The sequence below is a fragment of the Triticum aestivum genome, chromosome 2B, assembly GCF_018294505.1.
Source record: "Triticum aestivum cultivar Chinese Spring chromosome 2B, IWGSC CS RefSeq v2.1, whole genome shotgun sequence".
Classification (NCBI taxonomy): domain Eukaryota; kingdom Viridiplantae; phylum Streptophyta; class Magnoliopsida; order Poales; family Poaceae; genus Triticum; species Triticum aestivum.
Genome location: NC_057798.1, coordinates 415,907,588 through 415,921,518, shown reverse-complemented (window position 1 = coordinate 415,921,518; position 13,931 = coordinate 415,907,588). Strand labels below are relative to the sequence as shown.

At 47.7% G+C, this 13,931-nt stretch overlaps 1 protein-coding gene across 5 annotated transcripts in view; it reads right to left on the bottom strand.

The window, feature by feature from the left end:
- LOC123045233 (protein PUTATIVE RECOMBINATION INITIATION DEFECT 1) overlaps positions 1 to 13,931 on the bottom strand; it is a 16,768-nt gene extending 2,837 nt beyond the window's left edge. The window contains exons 1-6 of one of the 5 annotated variants that reach the window (XM_044468197.1): positions 13,495 to 13,931; positions 4,782 to 4,888; positions 4,524 to 4,708; positions 2,474 to 2,782; positions 1,413 to 2,382; positions 640 to 1,333 (exon numbers count right to left, since the gene is read on the bottom strand). In XM_044468197.1, the coding sequence (XP_044324132.1) occupies positions 640 to 1,333; positions 1,413 to 2,382; positions 2,474 to 2,782; positions 4,524 to 4,708; positions 4,782 to 4,888; positions 13,495 to 13,680 (2,451 nt within the window). In that variant the 5' untranslated portion in view covers positions 13,681 to 13,931. Of the gene's footprint in view, positions 1 to 639; positions 1,334 to 1,412; positions 2,383 to 2,473; positions 2,783 to 4,523; positions 4,709 to 4,781; positions 4,894 to 5,000; positions 6,728 to 6,799; positions 7,988 to 13,494 lie in introns of those variants that run through there. The other 4 variants (XM_044468196.1, XM_044468200.1, XM_044468198.1 and 1 more) reach the window with 4 other exon arrangements.

Here is a 13,931-nt window from a genome sequence, read left to right as displayed (position 1 = left end):
AAAAAGATATAGAAAAGGGTATTTTTGTCTTTTTGATTCTAATGGGGATGGTTTGGATTGTTACGGCATGTGCACCTGCCCAGATCCAAATCGATGCAATCTCTATGAAGAACTATGACCGAACTAGAGAAGGTGAATTGAATAATCGATACTATCCGCAAGGAAGCGTATCACAATTTCAATCTAATTAGTTTGGAATCAATCCAATCAACTAGGGCTCTTCCCATATAAAGTGATTAGTTACTGCAGAGAAGAGCCAATTGGTGCTTCCGATAATCGAGTACTATGCGGTAGGAACGTGATGCGCACAGCAGCATGGAGAAATTCAATGGCTGCAAGGAAGATTTGAATGGGCGGCAGATTATCCGGTACACATACGGAGAATATAAGGAGAGAGATTGTGATTAGTTTGAAGGGGTGGCAGTTTTTTTAGGGTCAGGTGATCAGGACTGGTCTCCTTAATAAGTACTAAAATACCCTTTTTAACGAAGGGGCAAGTTCTAATCTACATTGTCTATTTGCATTCAAAACTGTAAGCCTTGCAAAGGGAGGTGCACCGAAGCAAACCTCATGATAAAAATATGGTAAACACCAATTATGTAACCTTCAACTCATATAGAAATATAATAACAAGATTACCTTCATGGTAAGAGCAAGCCATTCATCTTCCCAGTAGACTGTCACCGCACTTGCCGAGTATAAAATATTAAAGATCAAAAGGGAACACACTGTTTTAATCCTTGAAGAATATGGGGAGCAATATATACTACCAACTGCATCTATAACACCAGATGATGTAAAATGACTAGAAGAACAAGGAGAGATCACTAGGATTTCAGCAATCACATTAACCACTGAGAAGAGCTCATCTTCTGTACCATCCTTTATAATTTGATTCAGTAAGGATACAAGCAAAGAAGAGAGACTAGTCTCTCCTGAAAATACCAGTTCTGCAACCATCTTTATGTCCACCAACTGACTGCTGTTTAAAAGCACGACAGTTCTGTCTTCACAGAAAGTTCTACAGAAATTTAGCATCTGGAAAGATAGTGGTTCTAGAAGTTCTACCTTCTGGAAGAGCCATTTTAGTGCTATTGGGTGGACTCGGATAAAAAGCAAGTCCCACTCCTTACATGCCATTACATGGAACAGAGTTCTCTCAGCTTCTGGACTATGTTGAATGGTGCAGCCAAATGAAATGCCTCTGACGAAGGCATAAAGATGGACCAGCAGAGTAAGCATCACAGAACCAGCAATTTCATAGGGAAACTTCCCACCATTTAGAAGGATGTATTGCTCAACTGAAGACAGAAGTTGGCTGTCAGCAACCAGCCTGTTCAGTTAGACAAGCATCACATTAGAAGAACATTTTTTTTTCTTACCAAATGTGGAGCAAATGCAGCAGATCGTACCTTTCATTATAGAATGAACAGGCATAAAGTATAACTAGAATAGCACATTGACATGATGCCAAGTTGAAATCTTCGGAGCTACATTGCCCAAGTAAATACACAAGTTCTGTAGGGTCTGATGGCAGATATACGTATGCATCTCTAATTGTTTCCCCATATTTACAGCCCAAAATTTTGTCGACAATTGAACTAGTGATCAAATATACTACTGATTTGACATGATCGGTAGGAAATAAGCCCATGAATCCAAATGACAAGCTAAACCATGAGGATGATGCCAGCATCTCAGCAAACTTGAGTTGCTTATTGTGACATGTGCTTGATAGAATAATATGGAAAATCTGAAGGATTTCTCCCAATGTTTCGTCATCATTACCATCAACAACAGCAGTTTCGAGCCAATGCAGTAAATAAGTTCCACAAATTTCAATGACGCTATCTTCAAGATCCTTCTTGACAGAAATCTTATCTGTATTCCCTTCAAGGCAGAATATAAGTGCTTCTTTAAGAAGACGAAGGGAATGTGGTACGAGAAATGCAGAGTCATACGCATGAGGTAATGTCGAAGAGATAGCATGTTTTGATGCTTCTTCAATTAATGAAGGTAGTTTCTGAATATCATGAGCAGATGGTGACCTCATAATCTCTATTAATATTGAGCAAACAAGAGCAAAGGTTTCAGAACACATTCCAAGTTCACCACTGTCATTTCTTCTCAAAATTAGAGTCAAAGTACATGCTATCTGTTCTTCTTGGGACAACGACAGAATGCCAGAACAATTAGCAATACAAATCCAAACAAGTCGTAAAACCTGAGACTGGACTGGATGGAATGGAATCTCAGTAACATAATGAAGAACAGGAAGCAGAGTAGAAAATCCAATGGCAAGCTTTTCTTTGAACATCTCCTCTGAAGTCGCTAAAAGTGATAGTACTTGAATAGAGGAAATTACCAGTGGATCATTATTTCCTGAAGATGTAAACAGTTCGAAAGAATTAACCATCACGAGAAAAAGAAAAACCATGCAGAAATTGATGAGGAAAAAGGTCATTCCTCATACCTGATAACCTCAGAACCTCGAATACATAATCAGCAACATTTTCATCTATCAAAGTTTGAAGTACAACACAAATATTTGCATCAGACGACAGGAAATGAAATATTAAATCCAATGTCCCAGTTTGCACTTCTAGATTCGTAGAGAGCAGAGATCCTTTGACAGCATCAGCAAATAGAACTATGATAGAGGCATTCAGGGGCACATCATCTGTCTGCGAGGACTCTTCTTCCTCTACAGACTTGATTAAGCTCAGGTCGCCAAGCAGCAAAATATCAAAGGCCTCCTTCTTTGCTAGCGCAAGGAGCAATGCTGTAGAAGAACAACCAAAACATCACCATGCATTCTAGCAAGTAGATAACATGCTAGTATAGATTTGGATTTTCAACACAGATGAATTGTTTCATAATTATATCCAAAAAGAAAATACAAATTCATTAGTTCAGCTAATATGAGATATCCATGTTATACTAATGCAGGAAATTTGATCACAAAAAACTTGAAGGTTAAGTACTGTAAATATGTAAGATACTGGAACTCTCATTAGTCTGAATTCTTTCCTTGGCCAACTCTTAAAATATTGGAGCTCTCAAAATCTGTGTCAGCTCAAGAATTACGAGTCGACAAGTCAAGCCGAGGTTGAGACTCATAGACTAACCGTGACTACTCCAGACTACTGCCGGATTAGTCGACATGGTACTGTTAGTACTCAACTTACAGTACTCAGCTACTGATACATAGTATGTAGTATATTGTACTATATAGGACCGTACACTATACAATAAAAATTGAATGCATGGGAAGTGAATGAAGAACCTGAGGCTGGGCAAATTGTAATATCCAATGGCCAGGGCCGCAGGGGAGAAATCAAACCCAAGAAGAAGGGAAGGAGAGAAGGGAAAATTACTTGCTACAACAGCAGAGAAGTACTTGCTTGCTATCACGGCGGATCCAGGAAGAGCACAGCAGCAGAGGGGCGAATCCAGGGGAGGAGCACAGCAGCAGAGGAGGATAGCAAGGGAGGAGCACAGCAGCAGAGGAGGACAGCAAGGGAGGAGCACAACAGCAGAGGGGCGGATCCAGCAGAGGAAGAGGAGCGGAATGCTCCTGGCATCTTCGGTGGCGGCAGCGGCGGGTCAGTGAGTGGTGGCGGCGGCCTGGTCCCAGGTGAGGCAGGCAGGCGGCTCGTTGTGGAGGAGCCTGAAAAGTTAGGGTTGCCATTTTTCCCTTCCGTGGCCTGCTCACTTCTCTCTTCAAATTGAGTCGATCGACTCAAACACGCCGATTAGTCTGGACTAGTCCGCGACTAGTCGTCCACCCCTTGACTCACAGAGCTAGTCTACAGAAGAACCTAGTCGAGAATCAGAGTGAGAATACTAGACTAGTGGCGCGGCTAGTCAAGACTAGTCGTCATTGTCCCAAATATCGGCCAGTTAATCGGCATCCCAGTCAGTTAATCGCTACTCAGTGGGTCACCGAATAGCAGATTAACTGATTTATCATCCGATTAACTGGAAAATTCGCTTATTTATCCTTACTCAGCACCTGACCGATATGGTACCAGTTACCGATATCCTGAACATTGCTAGACGTTAGACTCATAATGCTTGTGTCAGCTTCAAATCTGTTTTTGCATACATAACTGCAGACAATATGCATTTATGTCCCTTTACTTATGCAAGCCAACTTCTGATATCACTCCCTCAAGTCACAGGTCCTAGAACAACGGAAGTTAAAGTTTTAAATCTTTGGCTAATTATAACTTCCGTATTTACAGTGCTCACGAGAAAATAATGAGAAGAATCCTCACAGATCACCTTGATAGTGTTGAACTTTTACGCATATATTGTGGTAAAACTAACAACCAAAATTGTATCTAGGAGACCATCAAGAGTTTCAGTTATTAAAAAATAAGAATAAATAATAAAGTTATGGTACAAAAACACATAATACATTCTTTTCTTTGCCAAGCCAGCAAGATACATGCCAGTATACCCTATTTATTTTGTAACAATAAGCATTCATACAAAACAAAGAGAAGAAATATACTGACCAATACAGTTCAGGCGAACAGCATCATTTTGAGTTTTAAGTAGAACTTCAAGCGAGAGTTGAAGCAAACTCTTTCCGACTGCTGAAAGGTCCACATTGTCATTATCACATATATTGTCCCACGGGGTAGCATTTAACAGGGAGAGTTTGTACAGCATGAACAGTATCTCTCCACGAATTTCATCACTGTATCAAAGTAAGTTCAGGATGCTGTTCAGTAAAGCTATTTGGAAGATCAGATAAAATCATCAATATTCACCTTGGTAGTCGCAGATTGTTAACAAGATTTAAGAAAAGAGAAACTGCATCTCCAATGTATGCTGCAGCACCTTTGATGGAATTTAACAAAAATCCCAAACAGTGTAGCTGCACTGAGATAAGACAAAGATTCAGAAATTGTGGCAGTAAAGTAGTTCAAGAAAACTGCAATAGTAGTGTTGCCACTAATTCAGCGGAGTTAAGTCCCAAAGCGGCTCACATTTTAAAATGATACAGTCTGCCCAGTCAAACCACTTTACAATAATCAGATACAATAGTTGAAATCACAATTATTGTAACAGGTAAAGCAAGTCAATCATCATCAAGCTGCACCCTGAAACATAACAGCAGGTTTCTCTGCTGGTAACATTCAAACTCAGTTCCCAGAGTGGCATTAACAAAATAAAATGAATCCACACTTTTTATGCTTTTCCCTGCCTTGAATATTACACTCCCTACCTGAACAACCATGTGTTGCATTGTGGTGGTCTGTGGATAAATAAAAAACCATGCACACGGGTTGGAAGTGGTGACCTCACTCAACAGTGAAGAAGCGGACGGGACATGGGCCAGGCAGAGCTGAGTCTATTGCCACTACTTTGGGCAGTGGTAATTTGGGAAAACTAAGAGGATGAGCCCAGGTCAGGGAACTATGGGAATCAGATAAATAAGTTGCTGGCACAAGAATATATTTGTTAGAAGTTGATTCGTTTGTTTGACATTTGTGTTTTCTGGTTAGAGGCAGCATTAGAAATAAATTTTGTTAGAAGTTATTTTGTTTGTAAGAGGTGTAGTTTGTTCTGGTTTTCTGTGACAAGTTTAGAGGTGGAAGGGAAGTAGGAACAAGAAAACATAGAACATACCATCATTAACCCTCTCTAGATGGAAATTTCAAGTAGTAAATATAATAAGCATCCCTATTAGCACTTCCAAGTTCCAAATATACTTTATTGCAAAATATTCTAGACCAAAATTGGAGGGGAACTAAGGAGATAAATACCCACAATGGATCTAACTGATGCTTCTCTCTAGTTGTAACTCGGTCCATATGAAGGTAACAAAATGTAAGGAAAAGATATGTAATGTGCATACGAGTACTAAGAACATAGAGAACTAGAAATTACAGATGAGATGAATGAAACCGATGGTGCCACAGAAAACATCAAGCAATAAAATGCAAGCATATGAAGACCACAAAATCGCATGATAGTTTCACTAGCAGAATATAGCTGTACACTATGGAAACAAGACACTGCTACATGTGAACAAGAAAGAAAGAGGCATGATTCACATGATGCAACTTGTATGATCCTGGCTAGGAGTTGGAAAATCAGAAACTGTAGTAATAAAATAGGTTCATACATGTTCGGTAATCGAGAGCATAGAACTGTGCATGATGAAAATTAATAAATACTCCCTCCGTCCGAAAATACTTGTCATCAAAATGAACAAAAAGGGATGTATGTAGAACTAAAATACATCTAGATACATCCTCTTTTATTCATTTTGGTGACAAGTATTTCCGGACGGAGGGAGTAGTATAAAGCAGCAACAATGTGTAAGACACTTCAAAAAAAACTTCATCAACACTAAAATGTCCAAAATGGAAGCAAATAGATCATGAATACTCTGCCGATAATAAGAAATGCTACATGTGTGTCCAATCAAGCTCTTGGCTATGCGCCATTACCAATTTACCATATCAGAGTTGTACAATCAAAGAATGTGAGACGCCATGTTTTCTGCAGCAAAAAAATTGGTTCCGACTGCTCACTAAATAGTAAATCCTGGACTATTCACCACATTCTTTCACACAGTTTGAATAATTTCCTTTCAACCATTCCACTTAAAACTATTTGCAGGCAACATACCCAATGTAGCATTATTTCTAAAATCCACCACCTCTTACCCGCAAAAAAAAAAAAAATCACCACCTCTCCCTGCCCAGCAGCCCATAACCGCTGACCATAACTAGCATGCATCTCAGCACAGCGTAGCACGGAGTAGCGGCACACGTACCATGTGTAAGTGCTTGACGAGAGAACCCGAGGAGAGGACGTGGGCGAGGCGCGCGACGAGCTCGGAGGCGGCGGGGGGGCCCACGGCGGACGCGAGGTCGGCGGCGAGGTCGGATGCCTGGGTGGCGAGTGCGGCGTCTCGGCGGGCGGCCGCGCCCGCGAGGGCCTCGACTAGTGGCACCGCAAGGAGGCGCGGGTGGGCGGCGCGGAGAGGCGCGAGGAAGGCCGGGTCAGCTAGGGCGAGGGAGAGGCTGGCGAGCACGTGGGAGACGTGGTGGGACGGCGCGGAGGCGGAAGAGAGGAGGGCCGCGGCGCAGGAAACGCAGACGCTGCCGCCCGCCGAGGTCGGGAGAGAGTGCGACGCCCGGTGGCCAGCACCGCAGGCGTGCGGCGGCGAATGCTCGCCGTCGGATTCCATGCGGAGCGAGGGGGATTGTGGAGGTTTTGCAGGAGACCTTAAGCCGCCTTGAAATGGACGGAATTTTTTAAGGCGAGTTTTTTTTTTTTTTGAGGAAGATTTTTTTTTAAGGCGAGTGATACGCGCCGGCGCGCCGGCCCAAATTTGGGCCGGTCGCTGCGTTACCTCACGATACACCGCTTTTAGACCGTACGATCATTCGTTCATCTAAATAAAAAAGAAAAAAGAAGAAGAGGATAGAGCCTAGCGCAACCGCTCGACCTCATCCGCACTCGCCGGCCTCCCGCACGGCCGCGCAACATACGCTCGTCGGCCGCCCCGTGACCCGCGCTTGCCGTCGGTTTGCTCGTGCAGGCGCGCTGCACCAAGTCGTCGTCGTCGCGCGCAAGGTCGCCGTCGGTTTGCTCGTGCACGCGCGCTGCACCAAGTCGCCGTCGTCGCGCGCGAGGTCGCCGTCGGTTTGCTCGTGCAGGCGCGCTGCACCAAGTCGCCGTCGTCGCGCGCGAGGTCGCCGTCGTGCCCGAGGTTGCCATTGCAGCTCCCGACGGCCCTGTGGATGAAGCAGGGGGCACGGTCCCATCTCCACCACCAACCACCGTTGCAACTCCGCCACCACACTCGTCCCCCCGTCCCAGCAAATCAACTCCATGGTCACAGCTTTCCATCTCGCCATCGTTGCTTGTAGCTCCCACTGTTGACGGTTGTAGCATCGCCGGCGTCGTCCAACTCTGTCGGCTCCCATCACCATGTTCCAGCAAAAAACAAAACAAAATTTGTTAGACTATGTATAGCTTCTGTACCTATGTACGTATATGGTACATATTGTAACACAACCATTATATATAATGAGATAAGCCACCCCTAGAGGGTTGTGCTGGTTCCCAAAACTTATTGTCTTACATGGTATCACGCTAGGTTACGATCGCTTCCGCTTCTAAACCCTAATACCCGCACCGCCGCCGCAGCCGCCGCCGCCTTCACCGCCGCCGCCGCGCCACCGATCGCGCCGCCGCCATGTCGAGCGCCGCCACCACCGGTTCCACAGCTGCGGGCTTCCTCCCGGCCTCTCTTGCGGCTCTGCTCAACCTCCCGCTCGATGCCGTCTCTGTTCCGGCTCCGATCGGGACAAGGAGCATCGGCTCCGTCTTCTCCACGCCGCCGGCGCCCTCGCTTGGGCGTGACCTCGTGGTCCACACCGCGGCGCCGCCGTCCGCTGCGGACTCCGCAGGCGTCGTCCCGCCGCTCCTGCCGCAAGCGGATCACACTGCCCCGCTGGCGGGGTTGGCGGCGTCCGCCCCGGCCGCGGGCCTTGCGGCGTCCGTACCGGCCGCGAGCTTTGCGGCGCCCGCCCTGGCTGCGGTCCCGCCTCCTCCCGCATCGGCTTTGGTGCCTCCGGCTGCCTCCATGGTGTTTGCACCCCAGGCAGCCTCCTCGATGGGATTGTCTTCGCCGCCGCCGTTTCACTTCGGTCATCTCATCACCATCAAGCTCTCCGCCGACAACTACATTTTCTGGCGTGCGCAGGTTCTCCCGCTCTTGGGGAGTCACTACCTGCTAGGCTACGTCGACGGATTGCTTCCCTGCCCACCCGCGCTGGTAGACAGCGTGCACGGTCCGGTCTACAATCCGGCCCATCGCGTCTGGACGGGGCAGGACCAGGCGAACCTCTCCTCCATCCAGGGGTCGCTCTCGCCGGCAGTTGCCGGCCTTGTTGTCTTCGCGAAGACGTCTCATGAGGCCTGGACCATCCTTGAGCGCACCTTTGCAGCGCAGTCCCAGGCTCGTGTCTCTGCACTCCGTCGTCAGCTTGGAGAGTGTCAGAAGCTTGACTCCACTGCCACTGAGTTCTACAACAAGGTCAAGGGCCTCGCCGACACATTGGCCTCCATTGGACAACCCCTCACCGACTCCGAGTTCAACTCGTTTATTGTCAATGGTCTTGATGAGGAGTATGATGCCTTAGTCGAGATCATCAACGAGCGGGGCAACTCGACACCCATGCTGGCACACGAGGTTTTCTCTCGGCTCCTTCTCACTGAGCAATGGGTCGAGACTCGCCGCACCAGGGGCACTGGCTCCCTCTCGGCCAACGCCGCCACCAAGGGTGGCCGCTCTTCTTCATCACCCCGGTCTCCCTTGGGGCTGCCACCGTCGCCCGCCTCGGCCCCCCACCTACTGCGACCTTACCGGGGGCTGGCGGTCCATGTGTGTGTCAGCTTTGTGGCCGCGATGGGCACTGGGCCTCCAAGTGTCATAAGCGCTTCCAGCGAAGCTTCCTTGGTCTTGGCAATGACGGCAAAGATACACGCAACAATGCCCGTCAGGTCGCCATGGCTGATCGTCCCGCGCCGCAGAAGCAACAGGGACACACTCAGTCCTACTCCATCGATCCACACTGGTACATGGACTCTGGGGCGACAAAGCATCTAACCAGCGAGATGGGGAAGCTTCACACTCGTGAACCCTATCATGGCTCCGACAAGATCCACACCGCCAATGGAGCAGGTATGCACATCTCTCATATTGGTCAAGCATCTCTTCTCACTAGACATGCCAATAGGAGTCTTCAGCTTCGCAATGTTCTTCGAGTTCCATCTGTGACCCGTAATCTTCTTTCAGTTTCTAAACTCACACGTGATAATAATGTGCTTTGTGAATTTCACCCTTTTGATCTTTTTATTAAGGATCGGGGCACGAGGGACATTCTTCTTAGTGGGCGGTTGTGCCAGGGCCTCTACCGTCTGGAGCATCCTGGTGTCGCTCGTGTTTTCAGTGGAGTTCGGGTCTCTCCGTCACAGTGGCATGCTCGTCTTGGTCACCCGGCCACACCTATTGTCCGTCATATTTTGCGTCGTCATGAGCTTCCTAGTTTGTCTAGTCATAAAGATGTAGCAGTGTGTGATGCTTGTCAGCAGGGGAAGAGTCATCAACTTCCTTTTTCGGAGTCCAGTCGTGAGGTGAAACATCCTTTAGAACTTGTGTTTTCAGATGTATGGGGTCCTGCTCAGACTTCTGTCAGTGGTCATAATTACTATATCAGTTTCGTTGATGCTTATAGTCGTTTTACCTGGCTTTACCTTATTAAACGCAAATCTGATGTGTTTGATATTTTTATTCAGTTTCAAAAACATGTTGAACGTCTTCTCAAGCACAAAATTGTTCATGTCCAGTCAGACTGGGGGGCGAGTATCGCAACCTCAACTCTTTCTTTCAGTCGCTTGGGATAGCTCATTGTTTAGCATGTCCACATACACATCAGCAGAATGGTTCAGTCGAACGTAAGCATCGTCATATTGTTGAAGCTGGTCTTACTCTTTTGGCCCATGCATCTGTTCCGTTTCGGTTTTGGAGTGATGCTTTCACCACTGCATGCTTTCTCATCAACCGTACTCCTACTCGTGTTTTAAACATGAAGACTCCCATTGAGGTTCTCCTTAATGAACAACCTGATTATACCTTTCTCAAGGTATTTGGGTGTGCTTGCTGGCCGCATCTTCGTCCATATAACAAGCGCAAGCTTGAGTTTCGTTCTAAGAAGTGTGTTTTTCTTGGCTATAGCTCTCTTCATAAAGGTTACAAATGTCTTCATGTTCCCACTAATCGTGTCTATATATCTCGGGACGTCGTGTTTGATGAGCATGTTTTTCCCTTTGCCAACCTTCCTGTGTCCACTGTCGAACCACCATCCCTGCATTCATCCTCTGTTGCTTCTGACCAATTTGATGATGTTGCATACTCTCCTTTGCTGTTACCTAACCATGGTGCAGGAACCGGACGTGGAGCTCGTTTGGAGCTGTTGGAGGATTCACCATCATCATCGTCGTCTTCTGGTGGGCACGTCGATCGCCCTATGTTGCATGGCATCAATTCGCGTGCCCATGCATGGTCACCCGACGAGCCCGTCGCGCCGAGCATCTCCACTGCTCGGTCCGTTTCGCCAGCGGCCGCCGAGTCGCCCGCGGCTCGGCCCGTCACGCCGTCTTCGCCTGCGGCTCGGCCCGTCACGCCGTCTTCGCCCGCGGCTCGGGTCCTCACGTCGCCTTCATCAGCGGATCAGCCCGCGACACCGGCCGCGCCACGGCCCATTATGCCGAGCTCGCCATCGGCCCGGTCTGTGATGCCGGAGTCGCCAGCTGCTTCGTCTGCTCTGCCGGTTTCGCCGGTGGGTCGGCCTTCTTCGCCAACCGAGTCCGAGGCTACCGTGACTGGCTCCTCGTCACCGGCTGACTCGTCAACGTCGCCGTCCTCCAACCCGTTGCAGGCTGCTCCGTCGACCTCGGTGGTTCCTGTGTCCCGACCACATACACGCAGTCGCAGTGGCATTTTCAAACCTAAGGAACGTAAGGATGGTACGGTTGCTTGGTTGGCTGCTTGTTTGGCTGCTGCTGTTGCGGATCCATCTTCTGAGCCTCGCTCATATCAGGCTGCCCTGCGCATTCCACATTGGCGAGAGGCTATGGAGCAGGAGTTTCATGCTCTTCTTCGTAACAAGACATGGACTCTCGTTCCTCCCCCACCACGGGTAAATGTTATTGACTCAAAATGGGTATTCAAAGTGAAGAAGCATTCGGATGGATCTATTGAGCGTTACAAAGCGCGACTTGTTGCTCGCGGTTTTCGACAGCGTCATGGTCTTGACTATGAGGACACCTTCAGTCCTGTCGTCAAGCCTACCACTATTCGGCTTCTTCTCTCCATTGCTGTTTCTCGTGGTTGGTCACTTCGTCAACTTGATGTGCAGAATGCTTTTCTACATGGATTTTTGGAGGAAGAGGTTTATATGAAACAGCCGCCTGGTTTCTCTGATCCTGATCGTCCTGACTATATCTGTCGTCTTTCCAAAGCACTATATGGTTTGAAGCAAGCTCCTCGTGCCTGGCATGCCCGCCTTGCCTCTGCCCTTCGTGCTCATGGGTTTGTGCCGTCTACTGCTGACACTTCGTTATTTCTTCTACAGAAGCCAGAAGTCACTATGTATCTTTTGGTATATGTCGATGATATTATCCTTGTCAGCTCTTCTCAGTATGCTGCTGATGCTCTTGTCTGCTCTCTTGGTGCTGATTTTGCGGTCAAAGATCTTGGGAAGCTTCACTACTTTCTTGGAGTTGAGGTCACTTCTCGTACTACTGGTCTTGTCCTTACGCAGAAGAAGTACTCCTTGGAGTTGTTACAGAGAGCTGGCATGCTGAAGTGCAAACCGACCACCACACCCATGTCGTCTACCGACAAGATAACAGCTGTTGATGGTGAGCTTTTGTCTCCTGCGGATGCCACAGAGTACAGGAGCATTGTTGGTGGACTTCAGTACTTGACGATCACGAGACCAGATATCTCTTATGCTGTTAACAGGGTTTGTCAGTATCTTCAGGCTCCCAGAAATACTCATTGGGCTGCTGTTAAACGCATTCTTCGTTATGTTCAGTTCACCCTGACATTTGGTATGCATATTCGGCCGACTTCCTCTCGGGTCCTTTCGGCCTTCTCTGATGCAGATTGGGCTGGTAGCCCAGATGACAGGCGATCCACGGGGGGTTATGCAGTATTCTTTGGCTCTAATTTGATCGCCTGGAGTGCTCGGAAACAGGCTACTATGTCACGTAGCAGTACTGAAGCTGAGTACAAGGCTGTGGCTAATGCTACTGCAGAGATTATTTGGGTGCAGTCTTTGCTTCAGGAGTTGGGTTTGTCTCAACCACAGCCTCCTATTCTTTGGTGTGATAACATCGGTGCTACATACCTTTCTGCAAATCCAGTATTTCATGCCCGAATGAAACACATTGAAGTTGACTATCACTTTGTACGGGAACGTGTATCACAGAAGCAACTCCAGATCAAGTTTATCTCATCTAAGGATCAACTTGCAGACATCTTCACTAAGCCTTTACCGCTGCCACAGTTTGAGGTTTGTAGGCGCAATCTTACCCTTCTCAGTTCTTTAGAAAGTGGCTAAGATTGAGGGAGGGTGTTAGACTATGTATAGCTTCTGTACCTATGTACGTATATGGTACATATTGTAACACAACCATTATATATAATGAGATAAGCCACCCCTAGAGGGTTGTGCTGGTTCCCCAAAACTTATTGTCTTACAAAATTCAGCAACAAAAAGGCACTGTCACCGGTAGTAGCAAAAAGGGAATACAGTTCCAACAAAACACATCACCGGTTCCTGCCAAAATACTTCGCCGTAGACTGTCACAATGAAACACCTTGCCGAAGCAGCAAAAAAATTGCCGGTTGTAGCAAAACAAAAGGCCGGTTCCAGCAAAACGACTTGCCTGGTCGTCGAATTCCAGCACGGGTCGGTGTGGATGCAACTTTTTCGCCGGCCGGTTCCAGCAAACAACTCGCTGGATGCAGCACCGCAGGTCGTCGTCTTCATCGCCGGCAGTGTTGGATGTAGCTTTTTTGCTGCCCCGATTCCAGCAAAAATAGCCATGGGTTGCAGCACCTGAGGGCGTCATCTCCACCACCAGCAGTTGCTCCCCTCCTTGCAGCTCTTCTTCGCCGCCGGTTGCAGCACGCTTGTCGACGGTTCCAGCTTCCTGAGTGATCGGATGCAGCACACCTCCCGCCGCGGGCGCATCTCATCTCTGGACCGGCCGCGTCCCGTAGCACGGCCCTCGTCGGAGCACACGACGACCGCGAAAGAGGAAGCTCTCACCACCAGCCATGGCGGCTCGTAGCAGCAGCCATGGGAAAGAGCTTCACGGCA